Genomic DNA, 25,000 nt, shown 5'->3' with positions numbered 1-25,000 from the left:
AATGTATTGAAGTGTTGGAGACACTGGCAAGTGTTTTGTTCTTCAAGAATAACTAGTCTGTAGATTTTTCTGAATGCAAAAAAAAAGTTCATAAAGTTTTACTCTTCTTGATTTACAATGTTGACAGATATGAGTCAGAAGAAAATTGCACAAAGTTCTATCGGATAACATGCCTTTACAGACCACAAACCACACATTTTAATTGAATCTCTCATAATGTGACTCTGGGAGCCTTGGCAAGATTTGGAAATGTTTCAAATACTAGGTTTATATCTCCATTATGAAGAATAACCAACAGAGGGCATTGTTTCCTCACAGCTGCTTGAAGAGAAAAGTCTGGCTGACCGCTTTATATCTCTGTTGTGCAACACGCCATTGTGCTGTGAGCTGTTAAACAAATAAGGTCAACTTTGTACAACATTGTCAGGGCTTTATGCTGTGATTTTTAGTCCATTAGCCCCAGGGCTGTAAGATCCATGCTTAATTAACTGTGCCAATCATTTCTAAACTGTTTCTCCACCCTTCACAGTATATTCAAGTCTAAAATAAAGGTATTGCTTTTATTCCACCCCCTCAGTTTTAATGAGAACGTTATAGAGGGTAGTATTTGCTATGCAATTAGCAGCGGAATTATGTCACAATGATATTTATTCCATCAAGCAGCTCTTAACTTGACTGCCCTTTTATAGGCTGCTCTATTTCTGGGTTTATTTCTGCTGATTTTTTTTTTACTTTTTATTTTTAAATAGAAATAATTTCATCCTGACAGATGGTATTAAAAAAAAACAAAAAAAAAAAAACTGAGGATTGTGTTCTGACAGCTTGCTTATCTTGAGTATCTTTGGTAACCCCGGCAACTGTGATGTGATTTAAAGGAAGGTCCTTTCCTCTTTTATTGTCATAAAAAAGCTCTTGCAAACAAGAGAGGATTGGCACCCACAATATGCAAATGCCTTCAACTTCTTTTAATACAATCATATGTGCTTCTTTCGAAACCTATGGAAGTGCATGACATGAAAGATTTATAAAAGGATTTTGTTAGCTGTAAAAATGTAGAGTTTAGAAAAAAGAAAAGCTTCAGACTTGCAGAGGAGCTCGAGATTAGTAAACTTGGCCCAGTCAGAGATGGAGGGAGTAATGTGGATTAGTGTTCCCAGGCAATGCCCTTCTTTGGGTATTTTCAGAAGCATTACTTTTTTTTTTTTTTTTAAAAAGATTGTTAAAAGTTCGATCACAACGCTGTCTGACAGTCCAGAGCTTACAGAAACCTAATTTTAAAGTCTCTATTCAAGCTTTTCATGCGATCTTCACACATGGCCACAGTTATAGTGCTCATTATTAAGATTCAGGGTGACCGTGTCTGAGAATGGAGGGTTTTAGTGCTCAGTGAATGACAATCACATGGTTTAAAAGCGCATTATTAGTGTGGATAGCATATAGAATAATACAGGTAACGCTACAAACCAGTCTTTGTATGTCTATTGACTGTTCATTAACATAGAACTAACAGCAAATTATTAATTGCATATCAATTAAATATTTATGACATTCAAAATAAAGCTTTACCAAATCTTATAGGTTTAATTCTGCTGTTGCATGCAGTGGACACTGAACATTACCCTAAATGCATTGGTCTCATGCAATTCAAAACTGTGAACATTGAAAGCAGTAGAGGCGCACACAGAGCACCACTGCCCGGGTAAAGAATGACAGATAGACAGCATGCTCTAAGGAACCTTGGGCTCTCTGAGCCTGCCTGCTCTGCGCTGGCAGCTCTCTATTTACTGTCAAATAGCTTTGGCAGTTCCAGCCCGCTCCCTCGACCCCACTCTGCTCGTTAACTCACTTCAAACCCCTGGCGTTCATTCAGCAGGGGGTCCAGCACAGGGCTAATTGAATTAACTTTCCGTGAGCCTCTTTCATTCCCTCGCTTTATCTTCATCTTCTTCTCTCTCTCTCACTGCACTTTCTCATGCACTGTGTTTACGTGCAAAAATTACCAGCATCAACTACTTGATCTGAATGCGACTTTTTTTTTAATATATTTGTATGAACACAAACACTCTGATAATCTGTGATATTATCATGAACCAAATCAGTATTTGTGTTTTGCTAACCATGTTTGCTTCAGCGTGCTACATTGGTATTCTATCTCGAACTGTTCTGTAAGGGGATACCATACTGTGTATATGAGGCTGTTTTCTTTATGTATTTGGAGCACATTTGAGGAATGCCTTTTACACAATTCTGTGTATTTCTGGAATTTTAAATACTGCATTTACGATTCCCAATTCTGAGATAGTATTTGGAAAGTAAACAGAGCTAAGCCTCTTCAGTATCTTGGTTTCACCCTCCCTCCGTCCCTCCCTGCACTGTTTACATTCTTCGTTTAGCAGTGTGAATGTTCCTGACTGCTGCGCTGACTGTGGTATAAACAGGCGGGAGTTCACTGATGCAGGTATATTCTTAGCCTGTTGAACTCCGGGCACTCTGAGCTCCCTGGTTTTCCAGGCCGACAGAGCTCCAGTCTGGTGTCACGAATGGTTACTGTCCGGCTTATATGAGTAATTCAGTAAAGTAAAAAGGTTAAACAATTTTTTTGTCACGGCATCTTCAGACGTTGAAAGACGCTTGTCAAGTCACTTTTCCACTAGACTCAGAAGGTATTTACGTTTTAGTAAGGACTGCCACCCAGAAGTTCAAAAATAATAAACTTAAGCAGTGGTATTAGCAGACTTATGATGCACTTCAACGAGTTGGATATTACTGGAAAGACGCTGCTGTATTACTTAACTACTGCTATTAAATACATGACTACTCTGTTTTAGACAGTAAGGCACTTTCTATAAGTAGCAAATGCAGAATAAGAACAATACTACTTAATTTAATTGGATCAGAGATTTCCCCTGGAAAGGTAGTTTCTTATAAATAAAACAATTGTCTCCTCGCAGTTTCTTAATACAGTTAAGAAAATGTATTGAGCTAAATCTACATAAGGGGGGCAATGAAAAGGGAGCTGAAGGTACTTGGTAGGACCAGTAAACCTGATCTAAGCTCTGCCGACCTGCCTCTCCCCTTCACTCTAATCCTGCATTATCTCCCGCCTGTCGTCTCCTGAATTAGCTTTCGAAAACACAAGGCCTTTGGCAAACCTTCCTGGAAAATTAAAACAAAACAAAAACTTTCCATCTCCCACCTCGATTTAAATCCTATGTATCCCAGAGGGACTGGGATTATAAAAGCTGCCGCCCTCCCCATACTCCCTTCCTAAATTTAGGAACCTGAAATAGTAATCAGCCTCTAATGCAACATGCTGTTACCCTGCATTCTAATAACAATGAGTGCAATTCTCCAGCACCGTGATTACCCCAGACCTTATTAATGAACACTGAACGTTTTGAAGGTTGTATGAAAGGCATTCTTTCCTGGGCTCTCCAGTGCTGCCACCTTGTAGCATTAATACACTCCATTCTCAGCTCTCCGGTGTTCAGTTCCAGCCCAGTGTATGGGCTATCCTGTCAGTACCCTGCAATCCTCACCTGATCCCAGAGTCCAATATGATCACTCTGGATGTCACACTGCAATGGTCAGGGTTAAATATTTATTTAATTCAAATGCAAGGTAACCTCATATGAGGACAGCAGATAGTAAATGTTTCAGCCAGTATAGGCTGACTTTGCCCATGAATGCCTTATCTTTTTGATGTAATTTGGAGTTCACTGCGATGGCCTTGTATTGGCATCCTCATATTAAGTAGGAAAGGTAACACTGTCCTAAATAATGCTCTCCTATGAAGATGCCAATTTTGTTTGCATGTAACAACACAAGAAACTCACAGTGTAAATAGTAATAACCTGTGGCTCATGGAAATGCATGATGAAAGGGTTAACAGCAGCTTGACAGGTATGCATGCCAATACACATTAGAGATAAAGACAAGTAATAATTTCTCTCTGAATTATTACTTGTCTTTATCTCTAATGTTGTGGGAGGGCCTGGCTGAGATAACTGTGCTTCCAGTTCTTTTCAGTTCTTTATTATGTAACCAGGATGGGAACCCATTGAGATCACATGTCCAACTACTGGTATTGGATTCCACTCCTGGAAATCGCCTGACTGCAGTTCATTTAATTGTACTACCTGAAGCTTACGTGGTATTATAATTATTGGATTTTCACCAGAAGTAAGAGGGGATCGATGATAGTATTGCCAGTGCTAAGAGGGGGTACTGCAATGGATTTGAAACCATTGTAAGTCTTTGTGAACGGGTCCCAATGGCTCTACTGACTTCAATCACCACACTGGTGTGAGGTAAGAGCTGAGCTTTCCTGCCCTCAGTGTCACGCCTCACTGACGCAGGGGGGATAAGCCCTGAATGTTTCCAGGAATGAGACGAACCCTCCCAGAGGTGCAGGCCAGTGGGTGGCAGGTTACTGCATGCTGAGATAAAGATCAAGACAGATTGCATGATTTAAACCAGGGGCAGTCAGCTTGCATCTCGGAGTGCTGAGTGAAGAATAAGAGAGAGAGAGAGAGATAAAAATACACATCTTTATGGGACAGACATAGACTTTGGCGCCAGTTTGGCCAATCCAGCCACGTACACTCTCTAGGAGAGACAGTTATGGGTTTTGTAACATGTTATAAGGCTGGGGGTCCAGTAGCAGAGATACTGCATGGGATTAATCAGTTATTTGTACTGCAGCAACTATGGGAGTGGATTGGTAACTAATGCTGCTAATGAGCTTCTACAGTGTGATTCCGCCAGAGATCCACGTTGATTCCTGAAACTCTGAATGTGTTATCATACTCCAGATCTACAGGATCTCGGTATGAGAGTCAGGCAAGCCCAGACACACACCAAATCCAATGCTTTTACATGTATGCTCCTTTATAGGACTGTGTTGCAGAAGGTGGGTGTAGAACTGTGGATCCTGTGATAATCTTAAGAGGACTTTACATGGTGAGTGTAACAATATTGGGTCCTGAAACAAGAGCACGGGCAAAGGCATTATTTTAGTTTTTATTAAACCATTTCAAATCATGGCAACACTTTACGTTGTCTCTGATTACTGAGTATTTACATATAAGTTACTTAATAAATACATGTGTACTTACACATAATGCCAATGTTATTACATATAGTTACAAAGTGCTTAATGTGTAAATCTTTTTTCACAATACATGCACAATACATGTATCAGAAAAGGGTTAGGGCTGTGTTTAGGTGTGCAAAAAGATTTACACATTAAGTATATTTTAACTATGCATAATAACTCTGCAATTATGTGTAAGCATGCATGTATTTGCTAAATACCATACTGTAGGAATCCCCTACCTTAGGAATTCCTGTCAATATGAAAAGCTGTGACTGTGTATTTATTAGCACAATTTGTGTCCCGGTGTTCTTTCAATAATGACAATTTTGTGTTACTGTGAAAACGAAGTGAAATGCTGAAACAGGCTTTCTCTTTGGAGATGTTTCCAAGGTCTCAGTCTGATTGGTAAAAACAAGTGCACACACACACCTTCCAGTGTCAGAGTGAAGGCAGCTGTCTGAGGGAGGTTTGGGGAGAGTTAAGCTGGGAATTGAAAGGTCAACAAAGTACACTGTCTCTTTGGGGGGAAAAAAAGTGACGTTAGAAAAAACAATCCTGTGGTAGTAGCTGTATAATTTCTGAAAAACACTGTGAATGTAACGTAGCAGATAATTTGAATTTTTTGTGCCTGTTTTAAAATAGTTGGTAAAGGTAGTTCTGTATCCTCTAGGTGAAATTGTACAGCTTGCACATGCAAAGTGTCGTATAAATTCCTTATCACAGTCCTACCTGTCCAAGTGCCGAGCAATTACTCCTTCTTAACCTTTCGACTCTTGGAGAGCATTCCTTCAGGAATAACACTCCTGAGAGCGCTGTGCTGATTACACTGTACTCAGAAGAGCCCCTTGGAAGTTTAAACTGCAGCTACACTTTACTAAATCAATACTGAAAAGCTTAGACCTCTGTTATAGCGCCCTGCAGCTGCAGAGATAGTACAGTCATGCTGCTACTTCATATAAATCTCTGAATCGTGTCTGCCCTCTCCAAGTACAGCTGGTACACCAGAGTGTAACAATTGACCTGTCCCCCTGCAACAAGCTACCCCTAGTGGATGTATGCAATAACTACATTTATTTTATATAGTATTTCTTACAGATGTATTGTTTACATTTGCTCCAGATTGGAAGATAAATGGATACCCTCTGGTGTTCCAGATGTACTTGGAGGGATTACATTTGGAGAACTCCATTGAGGCCAAAAGGGGGAACTTAAAATGTCTGGGTTTTAAAAAGTCACCAGGAAGTGATGACTGAAACAAAAAAGGATCCCAAGAGATTTTTGGTCTTTTGTTTCAGCTTGTTGGAATTGTTAGCTATATGGTTTCGACAGTATCTAGTGCAATCAGCCCCTCGCTTTTCAAAGGCTCCCCAGCTCTTCTGTGAAGCTGTAATGGTGTCTGATGCCAGTACTGTTCTGTTACAGAGTGACACAAGCCAGAGGCAGCTTCAGCATTCATCACACTAACCAGACAGAGAGCTCCGCTCGCACCACACAAACAAGCAAGGTTCACAATGTTTGGTTGAGTGGACTGGACAGGTCATGGGGTGAGAATCACCAGCTTTGTGCTTGTTGAAAAAGTTACTTTGCCTCTTTGAAGAATAACTCCAGCACTCAAAAAGGCTACTAATGTAGGACAGGATTACTGCTCTCTGGTGTGTGATAAAGTGTCCAGAAAAGAGCTTAGTTTAGCAGAACTGCTGCTTAGCTCACCTGTACAATCTAAAATCTAAAACGAATGTTTCTGTTGCTTATATGTCACATATAGAACACCATTACATCATATAAGAATAAATCATGGATTTGAATATAAACAATAACAAGTAGTTGTCATGCCATCAAACACATATAAATACCTCCAATGTTTTGATTCAAACACAGGCTCCCTTGAGAAAGATATGTACAACATATCGAAACGTTGGGCAGCTGGCTCTTTGAGCTAATATATATATATATATATATATATATATATATATATATATATATATATATATATATATATATATATATATATATATATAAATAAAATCAAATATACCTTAATTTAAAGTTAATCTGCTTAATACAATATTGTATCTGTATATATCATTGTGAGAGAGAGGAGAATGCTTGAATGTAGATAATGTTTTTTTTTTTTTTTGGTATAAATAAATACCTACTAGGCATGTCCTAACAAGCATGCTGTGTTTCTACCCTTCACTCATTGGAAAGGTTCAGACAGTACGTGTACAACAACAGCATGCTGTGCTTCTTCTTTGTGCAATTCCCCTTATTAAGCTATGTGGGAAATACCCCTTATTTTAGGTTAAATATTACAGTTTATCTAAAGGCCATGCAGTATGAAAATAAAGTAATTTAAGAGAAAAGGCAAAATATGAGGCAAGTATTATGACAGAAACAATGATTATAGCATACTTTTTTAATCGATACTTTTTTTTTACTTATTCAATTTAAATTGGATAAGTCATGCCTCATCATTACAGAACAGTGGAAACTACAGAGCCAATATAGAGCATATCTCAAAGTGCTGCAACAGGGTGTGTGGCACTGTACACTGTATCTCAAAGTGCTGCAACAGGGTGTGTGGCACTGTACACTGTATCTCAAAGTGCATACCACAGGGTGTGTGGCACTGTACACTGTATCTCAAAGTACATACCACAGGGTGTGTGGCACTGTACACTGTATCTCAAAGTGCATACCACAGGGTGTGTGGCACTGTACACTGTTTCTCAAAGTGCATATAAGAACAATTACGAACAAGATGTGGCTGTTCGGCTCATCTGAGCTTGTCTAGTTTCTAGTAGCTGCTTGATCTCAAAACTTTGTCAGGTCGGGTCTGAAAGGATCCCAGTGTTTCTGCCTCATCAACATGAGCAGGTAGCCCATTCCATCCCCTCACCACTGTGTGTGAAGAAGTGTCTGCTTTCCTTTCCTAAGTTCTATCTAATTTCCAAATGTGTTCTCTGGTCCTGGTGTCTGTACAGCACTTAATAATGGTTACGGTTAACTATGTTAAAGGCTTCAGTCGTCTACTCTTAATTATTTTTTTGTTCTGCTTTAGCAAATGCAGTGGAACCACTTAATAAATCTGTCACTAATGCGCCTTTGTGACCATGACTATTGACTAGAAAAACAGCAGCACTATTGTGGTAGTATTTTTGCAGTACCAAGTAGCACCTTTTTAGGTGTGCTCTATGAATCTCTCTCCTGACCTAGGCATCCTCATGCGAGTCATATCAATGCGGAATGAATCACAGTATTTAGCGGAATAGCTGTGTTACTGTTTGAACATGCTGTTTGTGTTACACTGCGTTTAAAAGTGCAGATTACGAGATAATGTGTTTGGGCTGAGCGGGGTGGAGGCTGCAGACAAAGGCACTGTCGTGTTTGATGCTCAATGCAGTGGGATTTACCTGGAGGCCCAGGTTGAGCTGACAAACTATCAAATTAACGCCACAAAATTATAAAGTAATTGTGTCTTAATCGTTTAACAGCCAAGCATTAAAAAAAAACACGTTCTTAGCATGACAGCTTCTGCGGATCTTCTTTCATTTACAAGTCTTTATTTTCGTTGAAATCTAATTACTCCGTCAGTATGATCTGCGTCTTGTACAGTTACTGTACAACTGTAACAATTTTGAAATACTGTACAACTGTAACAATTTTGAAAGCGTGAAAAAGAGTATCGTAGTTGAAATATGTATAAAGCTAAAACAACTGAAAACGCATCACACAAGTTGGTCTGGTCTCGTTAAAATCGTTCTTCCATTGGGGAGAATGTGGATCCTGCGATCACAGCCATTCATTTTTAGAAACACATTGTCACCCAGCAATACGGGCAGGCTGATGAAATGCACTAACAAATCACACATTCAAAACAAGCGTTACTCTAATGTAATTGCAGTAAACTGTAGAAGACAGACATCAAGGACGGACGGCTGCTTTCTCAACTTTCACAGGCATCCAGTAAATTATTGAAAACATTAAGAGAAAGCACTCAACTCAACGCGTTCCTCGCATCAATTTCAATGTTATCGGTCTGGGAGCGGTGTGGGAGGAGCCCTTCGCTGAGTCGCTAAAGGGGGTGTTTTTGATCGCTGGTTGGTCAGTCGAGATGTAGGGGCGGGGCTCAGGTGTGCCCATTTCTTGCTACGAGACCTGAAGTCTGAAACATGCGAGAGAGATAGAAGTGGAGAACTGTGTCTGGTGATATTCGGGGATTATGAAGTGGTTGTGTTACACCGGGAACAACAAGCACCTCACCGTACCAGCTGGGTTACTAGTGAGGGTCCAGAACATTTAAAGACTTGTGTAAAAGGGGACAGCACTCACCTGGAAACAGGGAATATGGGGCTATCTGGAACAGCGGTGTGGAGATAATGTTTTTGGAAAGAAGGGAATGGGAATATCTGCTTGCCACTACTGAAAGCAGAGAGCGGCAGAAGTGCCTACCCGTCTCTACCCGACTACTACTGGACGGACAGAGAGACCGTGACATTAACTCCCGGTTCTCCGTGTTGATCTTTAAAGCCGGGAAAAGGAAGCTCAGATTTCAGAACGTATATTTCAAAACGCCTTTGGCCAAATTGCTGTAGTGGTTGACACAGTCACCTGTTGGCAACCCCCGTGTCCCATCCCCTGTCACTGGTTCAAGAGACTTAACTGAAACCCAAATGGGGGGGCCGAGGGTGCATTCTTTAAATCAGAAGCAGACATAAAATAGACACCTGGATGCATTTATATACCAGTGGACAAAAAGAAGAAGGAATTCCATTAAACACCTCTCAAGTCAACCCCCTCTATTCTGTCACATTCCAGAGAACCGCAAGTTACACAGCTCATGAGCAAGCAATCAAAGCAAACGCTGTATAACATGAACACCTGAGAACTACCGAGCCGACTGCACACAGTTGCGTTTAGTGTTAATGGCAAGGACCTGAAAAGACGCACTAGATTGTTGTAACGGAGACTAAAGTGATTGGCGATTGCTTTTCGATCATCTACAAATGAAAATAACATGTATTTTAGAATATGACCAGATTGTCTTATGGGAAATCGGTTCCAAGATTTTCATACACCGTAGTTCTAATTTCCCATCAGGTAGAGATTTAAAGAGAGATCTGTCCGGGCTCGTTTCCTGATACAGTGATGTGGCACACTCACAGCAAAAACATCAAAAAAAGTGAAATGATTAAACTATAATGATATCTTTAGACAAGCACCTCTGAGAAGGTGCTAGGTTCGGGTCCCGTCCCGGTGTGTCAGCCAGCCCGAAGGGGTGTCTGTCTGTCAGGCGCCAGGCGGATTCGCGTGGGTCGGCGCTAATACGATAAATGGGCGACTTTTCTAAGTGTATGTAGAAAATCTAATATACTAAATAATAATCACTTTTAAACGCACAGTTTCCTCGACTCTGTAGTTCCAATGGGGTGATCCTCTCTGCACGGGTCCCGCAGCAATGGGTGCGAACTGCAATCAAGCTGCAGCAGAAACTCTGTCTGACTTTGTTCTGAATTGATTTTTTTTTTTTTAAACCGCCAAATCCCCACGGGACACCTTAAATATGTATATTGAAACTTGGAAATGTTCTTAACCCTTTCGTCGCCAAAGAATATGTCGCTTTCAGAAGTCAGGTACGGTAATGGAATATACTAGTGCATTCTTTTCATAGTATGAGGTAATGTTTTCTAAAAGCTTTTGTTTGATGTTTTTTGTATGGTGTACACCTGGGGTCCTGGAGAGGCCCAATCCTGTAGGTTTTATAGGTGTCTTTACATCATCCGTGGCTAAAGATCTGTAACATCTGTTAATCTTGACTAATTAAGCCTATAATTGAGTCTAAGCCTAACTAAGCCTAACAATTAAGTAACTGAGATATCTATCTATCTATCTATTTATCTATCTATCTATCTGTCTATCAGGAACCTTGTTCCTTACAATGGAGAAAAAAATATTTGTAAATATAACCCGTATTGTACCTAGTGGCAACTATGAATATTATAAATAAATAATGTACTCAGACTTCATGAGAATATCAAGGCTGAAAAGGTCTGACAGCTAGCAGAAAGCCGTCCCATTCCATATCCTTCCTTTATCCTATATCACCCGCTTGTCCGGATCACAGATTGAGCAGGGTGAGCGGTTCTGAAGACAGAACCTTCATTAGCACAACCCTCTGCCCACAGGAGAACTTTGAATTTACGGAACATTTCGTTTTTCCTTTCACTAGAGGTGTGCACCAAACTAAGCTGTTTTCCCTAAGCCAATGCAGTAGTAAATGAAGATTAAGAAGACTTTGTGGGATAATAAACAGATACATCATTAAAGTGCCAGGTGGATCTGTTCTTTTTGCACATGTTTCGGCAGTGTTTCCCCAGGAATCTCAGGAAGTGCCTCTTCACTACCCCTGGGCTTGTACAATTGCTTTGCTGCAGCAGATTTGCATTGAAAAGTGATCTTGCTTATGTGGTTGAAACCGGAGGGTGTCTAACCTGCCCCAAAAAGTTATTTTTCAGCACCAAGATGGGGGGGTTCAATTTTAAAACAAATGTTTTTTTGGAAAAAAACCTACCCCCCCCCCCTTCCCCCGTTGCATGAGCGTCCAAAAAAAGATAACTGGCAGCCAAGACAGTGCACACATCATGATCACAGCACTTGCATCAATTATCCCTGCATGCACAATTAGTGCTTGTTAAATACATTTCTAGAGAGCAGGCACAAGCATGCCCCTAAATGGACAGATCATCTGTGCTTGAAAAAAGGAAGAACATATTCTGAATGGAATGGTTGCTTAATGGTATCTGGACTTCATGTTGATATTGAAAGCTAGGCAAGGCTTCCCATGTGTGTAAAGCTTGAAGGATCAAAGCTCTGCAGCCAGTGCTAGTTTTCTTGCCAAAGGAATGTATGTGAAAAAGGAGACACTCTGATATCAGTCTCTTGTTTGCTCCCTTGCTCTTTTGTCTTTCTCTTTCTCTCCCACGCCACATTCTTTATTTATTGCTGTTTTATCTGTCACCCCCCCCCCCCCCGTATTATCTTTATCCCCTGTGTGTGTGTGTTTTTTTTTCCTTTCCTCTGCCACACTCTCACACAAATACAGGATTCTGATACCAGTAAATAACAAAACCCCTTATTTAAAGTTTGATGCAAGATAGCGTTTTATTGTTTTTACTTGGTTCTGGACAGATGTTGAAAGGGATTTCATGTACCTGCATGGAAGGCAACAGAGTTGAAAGGTCACATTCTCACCTGCAGGTTATATAAAGAGCCGTCACCTGCAGCCATTCCACAACCAAGCTCAGGTTCACTCTACAAAACTGTGCTGAAGGACATTATGTTGGTGGATTTTCTTAAGCAGTAATCACTCCATCCTCTCTAACAACAGCCTGGCCATAGCTGTACACCCCTGCTTTCTAATCAGTCATCTCTTCCCTGGAAATGTACTGTTGCTCAGCAGACCTGGCCTGCAGAAATAATTTTATGTTTGTGGATCTGTCCTGCTGTCAGTGGCCTGGGCCCCTAAGTGGAGTGTGTTCGCTGCTCCAGTCCTGAAGTTGTGTTTTTTCCCAGGAAGTCTCTGATTCCCTCAGAGTGAGTGCCTGGCAGGATCCTGACATGTTTTGCTCGTGTGATTAATGGCTACAGCATTTCAATAAGTGCCTGCACTTCAGGGACATTTCTTTTTTTTTTATTAGTTTAACTGAATTAGAAAAACAAAGTTCTTTGTAAGTAATCCAAGATTTTCTGGGGGAAACCAAAACCCTTGCAGCCCAGCTCCTGTTTCTATTTTGGCTGACCAATGGAGAGGTCTGTAGCCTTGTAGTATTTATAATACATTCAGCGTCAGAAAGGTCTTTAAATAGAGACAAATCACAGATTGAAGAATGCTGTGGCAAAAAAAATGGAAAGATTTTAGAAAGGTGCTTCAGGTATTACTGGGCACAGACAATTTCTACAGGGCATTAAGAAATGAAAGTGCACACCCTAACAAACCTCATTTCATCCAGTCTGGGTTTTGCATTGGTTTTAATTCCTGCTTGTGATTATAGTCTTTATGCCTGCCTTAGGTCTTATATACTGGACAGTGGCTTATGAGGCACACGTTTCAGCTCCTGTGTTGTTGTATGCATCACATTGCCTGTTTAATATCCTGATAAAGTACAGCAAGGAGTGTACCAGTTTGATACACTTAAGCGGCAACAGGTTCTGGTCAGATAAGGATCCTGGCACAAGCCCATGTAAGCTCTTATAAGTAAATGTAAAGATTTTGGAAGCAGTAATCTACAAGAAACTGGAACTCAGTGCACATCAGATGAAAATAAAGCATGATGTTGCACGAGAACACGCAAAACAAGTTTTCATAAATTTGTATGGTTGGGAGGTGAGGCAAGCAGGAAAAGCATATCTGATAACTCTATCCATCTAACTCTTAACTAACACTGAGGGTTGGGGTTGGGGTTAGGGGTTGGGGATAGGGGTGGGAGTTAGGATTGGGGTTGGGGGTAGGGGTGCTGGTGGCAGGCTTCCCTCTAAGCCAGTGCTCCAGCACAATGTTGGGTGATACTGTGCAGTCTTTCAGGTGAGACATTAGAGCTAGGTCCTGCCTATTACTCTGTTGACTTTAACAGCTCTGGCTAAATGCCAATACAAATCAATACAATTCTGCCCTTGCTATATCACCTTAATCTAACTGTTGCATATATGTATTTATTTTAACCCTGCCTCCTGTCCAGGTTACCAGTATAGAGGAGAATCAGTTCTGAGGATGTTAAACCTGGTTAAATAAATACATGTATTGGATTTGACTAAAGAGGGTATTTTGATATCCAGCACTGTTAGAGATGTCAACACTAAATGGCTGGAAGGATGATGCTAGTCAGTCAGTCTTGGGACAGAACTCAATCATTGCCTCCTAGTTTTCTGGTAGATGGATCATGTCCATGTTTTCCCTAGTCTAGTTCTCTGAACCCCTGCAGTACAGATAGACATGCAGGGGAATTCCTGCCCTCAGATTCTCTCGGCGAGTAGCCTCGCTGTTTGTGACAAGTCTGGCTGGGCTATTTGTTGTTATTAATGACTGGCCTGCGACCCCAGGGCCAGGGTTTCTTGTGGCGTGTGAGCTGTCAGTGTCTGCCTCTCTCTGCCCCCCTCTGATTAAATCCCACAGGGGTTGACGTATAATTGAATGACAGTGTTTATTTTGTCTCCTTGCTGTTTCTAGGAGGCTGTCTCAATGCGTGGCTGTGACCTTCCTCACTCTGCTGCTCTCTCCAGTCTGTCTGTCCTCCCCCCATGTAAGCAAATCTGTGAGTTTACACAACCTTTAGACCTCGGGGGCGCCTGCCATAGAATTCTAGCTCGCCAGGTTCATTTAAGGCAGAAATGTTTGTTCTTTGACTTAAGTGAGAAATCTCCTAAGTGGAGGTCAAGGGCAGATGACTATTACACAGGCTTAGCTTATTCTGTCATGGAAGAACAGCAACATAACAACTTAAAACACTCGGTCATAAACACTCAGGCATGAGCTGACATTGCTATCTGTAACATGACACATTCAGGAATGTGCATTGATATTCATAAAACTTGAGAACAAATCACATTACAGAAGCACACCGATACTGGCATTTTAACCAGAATGGACTGCTAGGGTTTATAACTTGCCGTGTGAGTGGTTTTAGTATCATTACTGCACTTCTGAATCATGCCATATCATTAAGTACATGATTCATATACTTTTCTTTTTTTTTCATTAGTATTAATAAAACTAAGTCACATTGCATGCGAATGTACCCTTAGACCCTTTAGATTCTTATGACTTTCTGTCGTTAACAGGTGAGTATCAGAGATTTTGGGACTGTGGGCACCCTTTAGCGCCCCTCACCAGCCAAGCCCACCTTGGGGGCTGAGTGGTCATGAGTGAGTGCAGTTTCTCATCACTGCTCCCGTTGCTGTCAGTGAAGAGGGTCCGCTGTTGGCTCCTTAGTGTGGCGGGGGATAAAGTTGGCATCAGGAGTGAGGAGAGGGTGAACATGAGCTGTGGCCAAAAATTTAATAATGGCAGTACCAAAAACAAGGATGAGTCAAAGCTAAATGGATGACTGAAGGATTGGCTTTGTTCTTAATAGCGTCCTTCTGCACCCATCAGTACACTATCACTCATTGTTTGAATCATTTCCAGCTTAACAACGCAGTTGCAAGGCCAGGACTTTGACCCGATGTGTTCCTTCTCTTTGCTTGGCTTCTTTGTCTTAACGATTTATTTTTCCTGGAGAGCAAAGTCATTCTCAATTGGGTCGTAATCTGCTTGCCAAAAATTAAGCCTGTTTTTATTCCTGACTGTTCTCTACCCTGCAGCAATGCGCCTGTCATCTGTTTCAACAAAACTGCCCTCTGATTAGAGGTCCGTAGCTGACGTTTTCAGCTCCAGAAGCTACCATTTGAAGTTCTGTGGCCAGAATTGATATTGTTAATAACAGCCTAGGCCTCCAGCAGTGAAAGGCTGTGTACCACTGCATCAGATGCCTTCCCCTCGTCAGTGATATGAACACTCATTCGAGACGATTAGTGTTAATGAGGGCAATCTCATGTCGAACATCGCTGCACAGTGATGCATTGAGCTTTTACATGCATTGCAGTCCTTTTCATTGCTCTGAACGTTACCTTAATCTGACAGCTCTGTTCTGTGGAAGATGGGTGGGTGCTCAGTCAGTTAAATCCACCTTTAGAGCAGGAGGAAGGAATATATTTCAAATGTCAACGTTGTTGGGTCCATTTCTAATGTAGAACAATGTTTTCTCCTCGCATGGGGACAGATATCAAGGTATTTAATGGGATTTGAAATATTTTGGTTTCTAAAACTGTTAACAATTGACAAACAAGTGAGAAGCTCATTTAAGGTGAGCACAAGTGGTATTTGTTACAGTGGCTATTTATTTAATTGTTTTCCATTGACATGCGTAACGTTTGTACTGCTAGGCCTAATAGATTTTTTGGATGAACTATAAAAATTTCTTTTTTTGTTTGTTTGTTTGTTCTAACTGACTGCTTTCATGTGCCAGTGCAATTGTTATTGTCCACATTTGAAATATAGCAGAAAAGTGGATATTAGTGAGGTTCGGAATATTTTTGTAGCTTTTGTGTAGTAGTGTGATCGGGAAGCCTCTGTGGCACCTGTAGAGCTGAGGATTGTCTGTCTCCTCTCTGAACTCTGCTGTCTCCCTCAGACCCCTTTGGGCTCCCTGAGGGGTGAAGCCCCGTCCCTGAGTCGTGCCCGTCGGCAGCTGCAATTCGGTAACGAGTGGAGCTCCTGGATTGGCTGGTCCGCATGTTCACGCACCTGTGGAGGAGGGGCCTCCGTTCGAAGTCGGACCTGCATCACCAGGTAAGTACCGCCCCTCTCTGGTTATCTCCAATGTGCAATTTGCATCATGTTTGTGCAAGGAAAAGAAATCTGTTCATTTTACAAAACTAGTGTCAATCAACAAAAAACTGTACAAGAGTTTATAGCTTAGGCTGTTTTGTTTTCCTTCCAAAAGGTGTTGCAAATTGAACTTTGAGATAGACCTTGTGCTGAGCAACCGATTATCTGTTCTGTGTTTTATTTACGTCTGTTGCCAAACTTTCAGCTGCAGCGCTGCTACACGCTTGGTTAAACATGAATACACCAACAAACAAATGACAAATAAACAGTAAGAAAAGAAAACACGATGAAATGGACATCCAATGGGTAGGCCTTGGCCTAGCAGTCAGCTGTTCTATTCAAATATTTACAAATATTTTGGCTAATGCTTTAGTCACCAACATTACATCGATGAAGGCTTAAACCAAAATGTTTTAACTTTTTTGTTTGCTTTTGTCTTTGTCTACCATCGCATAACCTCTATTTCTGTCTTAGCTCTGTCTCATTTACAGAGCTCTAACTCCCAAATAAAGAGTGTTTTTTGTCATAGGTTTTCCTCTTATTTTCCAGGGAACTTGGCTTATCTATAGAGTTTTTACACAAAAAGACAAGAGTTCTAATGAGGAAATGCTCAGGGTTTGTTTTGTGGTTGCAAGTGAAACTCGCTCCAGGATAACATTTTATTTCACTGTTTGTTTTTTTTATGATGAAGAATTTTATAACTGATCTATTATGTTGAAAGCTTAAAGGAAAGTCCAATTGTAATTTTCTACACTCCTCACGTATTGCGCTCTCCTGCTAGGAACCTGCAGGTGGGGCTGTGCCCCGGGGAGCCCAGGCAGTATAAGATCTGCAACATCCAGGTAAGAACACGCAGGTGTTCCTTCAAACATTTCTACTCGAAAGAAAGCCCTGGAACAAACTGATAACTTCAGCAGTGTTCTCCTGGAAGAGCTGATCTGTTCAGCAAAGCCACTTCAGTACCAGGGAGCTATAAAGTGCTGCTACAATAAGACTGTTAAGAGGGAATTTGAAGAAGGAAAATGTTGGTCATGCTGAATGGTTAATGCCCCTAGAGATGTCTACTAAAGGACCTCCCTTCATAACCCATGGTGGCTAGCCTATCCTATCCTATCATGCTGCCCTGCTAGCTTTCATTGTGCTGCAACGCATGCTTAATCCACAGTAGCAACCACACAAAGAAGACAAATTAGATAGTAATCGCTGTGACGGGGAGCTCATAAATTGTACATCATTGTTGTGGATTGCATAAAGAACGTAGGCTGTGTGTGTGTGTGTGTGTGTGTGTGTGTGTGTGTGTGTGTGTGTGTGTGTGTGTGTGTGTGTGTGTGTGTGTGTGTGTGTAAATATCTGCAAACCGTTGCTGACTCAGAAGACGTTAATAAGGGCTGGTATTTGATCATGGCATGTTTGAGAAGTGAGCAGTCAAGGAGCCAGGGAGTGTGCGGAGTTCTCAGTGCTGTGCTGTTGTGTAAGTGGGGCACGGGGCATGCTGGGACTGACGGGTTGTAACCACATTTAACTCTTTGTGTGCAGGACTGTCCGTCAGGGGCGCTGGGATTCCGGGAGCTACAGTGTGCTGCCTATAATGATAAACCCTTGATGGGCAGCGGGAGATACAAGTGGACAACCTTCCAGGGAGGTGAGACCAAGTGCGTGTGTGTGTGTGTGTGTCTGTGCTTCCAGGGAGGCGAGACAGAGCGTCTCACTCTCTCTCTCTCTGTGTGTGTGTGTGTGTGTGTGTGTGTGTGTGTGTCTGTCTGTGCTTGTGTCAATATTTACAGTCTCTTTTCTAATTGTTGGCATACCCTCCACACCTCCTTCCTGTTTCTGTCAGCTGCAGGTTCAACCCCCTGTGATCTCAGCTGCTTGGCACTGGGGCACAATTTCTACTATAACTTTGGGCGAGTGCTGGACGGGACGCCCTGCCAGACTGAACTGGGTGGGGTCTGCATCAATGGGCGCTGTTTGGTGAGTGAGTGCCGGGACTGTGCAGAGAACTAGGGCTTCACTTCGAAGATCCTGACCAGGGAATGGAGAAATACACCTTACTGAGTGTAAAGATGATGTCATTTTCAACCTGGGTCAAAGGTCATTACCTTTACAAAAAAGCAGTGGCAGTGGAGACAAAGTAGACATGGGATACTCTTTCTCTCTCTCTTAGACTACACCCCAGTCCCCTGAAACATCCTCTCAGGGTTACAGCATCTTTCACAGGTTTAAAAGAAGTTGTTACAGGCACTAAAGTAGATGATTAGAGTCAACAAATCATCTCAGAAGGGTTCAAGATTGTAATATGTTTGACCAAACTGATCATGGTGGTTCATTTCTCTTTATCCCCCATATATTCAACAATTAGCAGTCCAGATAGATAATGAGCTTCAGAGTACACATCTAGGGTGACGGCACTGTCACAAGGGTGTGTAGTTAGTTGGCTAAAACCCCTTTTTTTAAACACAGTGATGCGTGTTTGTTTTGTTGCTTGAGAGAGTGAGGGTGATGCCTGTGTTCTTGTGTCTCCCCGCAGCAGCCCGGCTGTGACCTGATCCTGGGCTCGGATCAGCGGCAGGATGCCTGCATGGTGTGTGGGGGGCGCAACACCACCTGTCTGCTTCACCGTAGTGTATACTGGAGTCCCAGCCAGGCTGTCGGTGAGCTCCCAACATTGCACATAGACTGAAACTCAGTGCTGAAAAACTAGGAGAGCCTATAGATCTGACTGTGTATAAAAAGCACAAACACCCAGGACACGAGTGAGTGAATGGGATCAGCGCTGTTTAAACAGAAATCCCATTATGGGGATGTAGGCAGAGTGAGAATATTTTCCGTAATTCAGTGTATGTGTGAGAAAAACAAAAGCAGTTATAATACTTGCTTTGTTTTGGCTTCAGAAAATGTGTTGCCTTTAGTTTAATAGGACTTTGTTTATTTTTATTTTTTTAAATAAAGGCAATGTGCTGTAAGTGTCCAAAAACTGAGAGGGCAGGGAGGCAGACAGTGCAGGGAGGCAGGGAGGCAGGGAGTGAGTCAAACTTCTTGATAAATAAAAAGACAACGGTAGCAAAGGATACTGTTTCCGGTGACTAAATCAGAGCGGGTAAGGCAGAACTACAAAAAAGATGGACAATCCTGGAGCACTTTTGTTTATGAAAGTTTTTTTTTTATTTCATACATTAATAAGAGAATCTGATCCACACCACTGCCAAGGTTGAGCAATCAAATCTCTCTCACTTCACTGCCTTCTCACTCTGTCTCAGGTCCCTTTGGATATAATGAAGTCACAATGATTCCCGCTGGAGCCACTCACATCCGGGTGACTGACAACAGCAAGAACTACCTGGGTAAGGGCTCCATTCCCTCTGCTCTGCTCTGCTCACAAAGCACCCCTCTAGTCTTTCTAGGACTCAAGTCAGAATGGGGTCTCTCTCTTAACAAACCACAATGTTTTATGCCCCCTGCTCTGCCATATCCAGTAAGAGACAATGCCCCCCGGTCACTCAGTTTTACCTGCTGCTGGTTTTATAGGTTCTGACAAAGACGAGACTCCCTGAGATCAAGCCTGCTGCAGCTATCATAGATAAATATAATCTCTGACACCACTGGGAGGAATATCTGTAAAACCTGCCCGGCTGGTGAAATTATAATTATCACCACTTCTTAGCTGTTGTGCCCCTTGCCTGGCCCAGCTGTGTTGGGTGGGATCCACCATTAAAAATAGATTTATTACAGCTATTGTTCCGCTGTCAGCTAGAGACAGAAATATCTTGAGATATGAACACACACACCCCTCAGCAGCTGCCTTTCTCCTCCCTCTTACTGCAGGGCTGCTATTAGACACCCTCTAGTGGAGAGAGTCTGCTAGCACACCCAAGGAGGCGTGTGGCCACACAGTTGGACCGTTTACCTGCTGTTACTAGTGAAAGTACCTCTTCTGTACCTCACTTCCTAATATCCTATTCAGCAGTCATTTGGAAAAAGCTGGCAGAACAATTCAATTCTATGTTTTGACAATACAACAAAAAATGCCAGAGGCTTCCGGAGTATGGAGAGAGATTAAGCATTCAATCTTCACTGCCCCCAAGATATTTTGACCATTTCTTTTTTTAACTGTGATAGACTTGTTGTTCCCAGAAATGACACAAGATGGACAGAAAGTGATGATGGAAATTCACGAGGGAGTAAACTGTAACTCATTCTGTTTCAGGAATCTTGAGAGATACGCCTGTTATTAACCCTTCATTGCCTGTGTCCCCAGCACTGCAGAACGGGCGCTCCCAGTATGTCATCAATGGTAACTGGGAGATCGACTGGCCGGGGGAGTACAGCGTCGCTGGGACCAAGCTGGTGTACAAGCGCTCAGCAGACAGCCGGGAGAGCTTTGAGGCTTCAGGACCCACCCAAGAGGATCTGCACATCATGGTGAGGCCCACGCACCCCCATCCCACATTTCCTTCCTTTTCCCCTTCATAATACATCTCTCTCTCTGTCTTCCTATTCTTTCTCTTTCTGTCTCTGTGAGTCTCGCTGGCTGACACAGCTTCCCCAGTCCCCTGATCTCACTCTCTCGTACCCTCATGCAGGTGCTGTCCACTGACAGGAACTCTGAGATTGAGTATGAGTACTGGTTGCCACGCGACCGTTACGCGCTTTACCATGGGGGGAGGAGCCAGTTGCACCAGCCTCATCAATCAGCAACCTTCTCGCCATGGCAACGTCCAACCAGCACCACAACAACACTGACTACTACTACCACAACAACAAGCAGGCCTCCTTCAACCACTACCACCACCACTCCAGCCTGGGGTGAGAGGAGTTCATTTGTTTTAGTTATATATAAATACAATTAATTATTATCTGTCCCTCCTTGAGTATCTGTAGTTCATGGGCATAAAGAGTTTTGTGAATTTAGTAGCCCTGAATCGTGGTCATTTTTAATTGATAATAATCATGGTGGAGTTTTATATTTTTTTACGGTTATCTCAATGCTGGGTTGCTATGTAGCTCAGTGGAGTGTAATGGTTTCTTGTCTCCCTCAGCTCCTGCAGGACACAATCCATCTCAGCATCAAAACAACCAGCCGCTGGCACGCCTGGAGCGAGATGAGAACTGGAGCAACCTGATCCCTCAGCACCACAGACCCGGTCAGTACTGCCCTGCTCCCAGAGTGCTGTACAGTACAGCAGAGTGGTTCTTTTACACAGGCAAGCGTATCAAAGCATGTCTGAATTTTGCAAGCTTTTCCAATCATTGTAAATCTTACCATTCACAAAGCTTTCTTGGAGAGGTTTATATATATAGTTTTGTTTAATGAAATGCTTAAACACATATTTACATGAATTGTTTTATGAAGAATGGGTGGGTCACTGTGTGTGGCAGTGTGTGCCCTCCTGGATCTATGATTAGCTCTGGAATGTGGGGGTCCCAGTCTAGCTCTGTGCCAGCCTCTAATCCAGGGTGTGTGTGTGGAGGGAGAGGGTCAGTAAGGTTTGAGTTTAGCATCAGCAAAACTGCATGTCTTCAGAAAACACATTTTAGCTACAGAATCATTGTAATCGTTGTTTGAAGTTTTAGTAAGCTGTCAGGATGTTGAAATAGGTTTGTTAGCTGGTTTCACAAACTGGTTTCAAAAACTGGTTTCACACTGTGAACTATTATGCCTGTATTTAGACAACTTGATCAGTATTTGGAAAGCCTGCTCCCTGCCTCAATGTCTGTCACTTTCAGGTCACTGTGGGCAGTGCAGGAGGGTCAGAGGGAAAGCAAACCGCGTCAGACAGTACTGCGAGAAGGACTTCGGTGAGTGTGTGTGTGTGTGTGTGTGTGTGTGAGTGTGTGTGTGTGTTTGCATGCAATTGTCTGCCACTCCAGATAAGAATAGATAAAACTGCAACATATTAGTTATTATAATGCATGATTCAAATTTGGAGAGGAACCTAGCATATGTTTTTAATTGTTTACCCTGGTTACCAATGAGGCTGACAAACATTTCGCAGTGAGAGACAAAAATACCCACTAAAACATGTCTCAGGCTGTCTGAAGCAAGCAAGAGAGTGGAAGTGAGGTAAAGTGTTCCTCAGAGCTCCAGTGATGGCCGCTTGTGCCTTTCTATCCCACAGTGTTCCATGGCAAGGTGCTGGGGAAGCAGTACAGGGGTCAGGAGACACGCTACGAAATGCAGGTGATCCACACCTACCGCAACCGCTTCCCACTGGTGCGCCGCGAGTTCATGTGGGTGCCCAACGTGTGTGACTGCCCCCAGCTGGAGGAGGGCCGTCACTACGTGATGATGGCGCGGCAGCATGTCAACTACGAGCGCACGCTGAACCGCATCCTGCTGGAGCCCGACAGCTACGTGCGAGATTACCGCCCCCGGGAAGACGAGGTGCTGCGCTCCCTGGAACCGGAGTGCCTGAAGCAGAGCTACCCTCCCGCATCCTGATCAGAGGGGCTGGAGACACCCCACCCTGGAGAGAGCACCTACACACTCTCACACCGCTGCTCACATCGCTCTGCCCGCAGCCAAAAGGAGCGCACTCTTATTGAAAATGAGAAGAGTAAGGAACTGGTGGGGATGGTTCAGAAGCTGGGAACTGGAGATCACCAGAGTCCAGCCAATTCTGTACAGAGAACTAGGGATCCGAGAGCCAGCAAATGGAACAAAGAGAGCTCTCATTTGGGGATGTGTGAACATCTGAAATGTAAAAATCTGCCTTGGCCTTTTTTTTTTTGACCAACAAGTAGCAATATTAGTTCACATTTGGGGTCATTTTATTTAGCCTCAATTCTCTTTCCTCAATTCCCCCAAAGTTTAGGAAAGTCACTTGAAAATTAACTGACCCGGAGAGAAAGGACTTAGACAGTCAATACTAAAGGAGAATATTAATTTTGTTCACTAGAAACAGAGCCTGCCCACAACATGTAGCCCATCAGGGACCTTAATGACACTGTAATCTCTGCCAACAAGCTCCTGAAGCAGTAATCTACCCTGGATGTGAAAGAACATCCTTGGGAGAGCTTTTGTCTAACCCCCATATTCTACACCCCGCCCCCCACACCCCCAATTCTGAACTGGAGTGTGTTCCTGTGTAATGTTTTATAATTTATAAAGACTTCAGCACAGCACCAAAGATCACTTGTGTATAACATTTTGTTTTGCATTATATACATTTATAATACCTGTACCTGTATTATTATGTGTCTATTACTATCACTTAAATCAACAAAAGTGTATTATTATTATTCTTTATATAGGCTAAAGACGTGTAGCTGAAATGAAATTCTGGCAGGATCAGATTATCGGTTCCAACAGAATTCTGGTTCCAATTCTAGTCTCGTTATTTCGTTAATGATGAAAACGATACACCTCACATGCCATTATTTGTAATTTAAAATAAAAATGTATTTAAAATTTCAATTCAAATGGGAATTTTCCTCAGCCCCCGGTGGTGTGTTTGCTTCTCTTTGGCATTGCACAGCCCATGGCTGGTAAAGACAGAGCAGTCCTCCCTGGTGTCTCGGGATCGGCCTTGATCCGGGTGTGTTTGGGCCGAGTCCTGGGCTCCGAGCGGCACAGCGGGGCCAGCAGGATCCACAGGTAGAACACCATGCAGGCCCAGCACGATGCCATCTTCACCCAGAACGTGGACCAGCTTCAAGTGTAGTTCTGATTACCCATAATTCAAATGGCTTAACTACACATGCAGTGGAGGTTTAAAACATGTTTGCACATTTTAAACGTGGTTCTAGTTACACATTGTGTCTTCCTTAAATCCTAGCCGTGCAGCCGAGAAAGGGAGAAAACACATCCCAGATGAAATTCCAACCAAGACAGGAAGACTTGAGTAGGACAACCAAGACAGATATTAAGAAAGATGTAGAAAAACCATGAAAAGATGTGTATAATAGAAATATCTATCTCAACCTGGTTTTATAAGAGAGGGGGCAGTTGATGATCTACACAGTGGTGGTAATACCCCTGCCCTCTTCTGAAAGAGCTGGCTTTGTAAGAACAGTCTTACAATGGGAAAACTAAAGAAGAGTTTTTTTTCATGAAGATGTATTTTGTATTTTTCATACTCGGATAGGAGCAGACTGGAATCATAGGCCGCTGCTCCCTGGAAGTCACACCATTTCCCTGGCCAGACACCTTGATGACAAACAGCTTTCAACCTTCGACCCGACTCAGGAATTGTATTCTGTGTAGTTATGACCCCTGGCTAGAGCAGCAGAAGAATGCTTCTCGCTCAATCAGTATTTTGAGACACCAGTTTAAACATTTAGGGCCTACCCTATCATTAGAGTGAGTGCAGGGATGGAAGTAAAACTCCCATTGCATTGCAGTTTGACCCCTTCCTGATCCCTATGAGTTTAATCGACCACACAAGCTTGTTACCTATACACACTGTGGCTAATCCAGCTTGTAGTAAAACCTGGAATGGGTGATGCAGTAGGAATCGGCTATGCAGTAGGAGTCTTATTTC

The 25,000-nt window shown here is 42.5% G+C and overlaps 1 protein-coding gene across 7 annotated transcripts; it reads left to right on the top strand.

The window, feature by feature from the left end:
* Positions 1–9,259: 9,259 nt before the first annotated feature.
* LOC121304437 (ADAMTS-like protein 5) lies at positions 9,260–23,901 on the top strand. 7 transcript variants are annotated; one of them, XM_041235600.1, is made up of 13 exons: positions 9,260–10,731; positions 14,322–14,394; positions 16,324–16,481; positions 17,302–17,362; positions 18,057–18,162; positions 18,358–18,491; positions 19,048–19,171; positions 19,778–19,861; positions 20,776–20,939; positions 21,101–21,323; positions 21,557–21,661; positions 22,245–22,316; positions 22,637–23,901. In XM_041235600.1, the coding sequence occupies exons 1-13, from the start codon at positions 10,682–10,684 to the stop codon at positions 22,957–22,959; spliced, it is 1,677 nt and encodes a 558-aa protein (XP_041091534.1). In that variant the 5' UTR covers positions 9,260–10,681; the 3' UTR covers positions 22,960–23,901. The 7 variants fall into 7 exon arrangements, with proteins under 7 accessions (XP_041091534.1, XP_041091533.1, XP_041091532.1 ...); XM_041235599.1 differs by having other exon boundaries at positions 14,322–14,406; positions 18,364–18,491; XM_041235598.1 differs by having other exon boundaries at positions 14,322–14,406; positions 19,051–19,171.
* The last annotated feature ends 1,099 nt before the right edge of the window (positions 23,902–25,000 follow it).

Source organism: Polyodon spathula, chromosome 37 (assembly GCF_017654505.1).
Source record: "Polyodon spathula isolate WHYD16114869_AA chromosome 37, ASM1765450v1, whole genome shotgun sequence".
Lineage (NCBI taxonomy): Eukaryota > Metazoa > Chordata > Actinopteri > Acipenseriformes > Polyodontidae > Polyodon > Polyodon spathula.
This window is presented reverse-complemented; position numbering and strand designations above follow the sequence as displayed.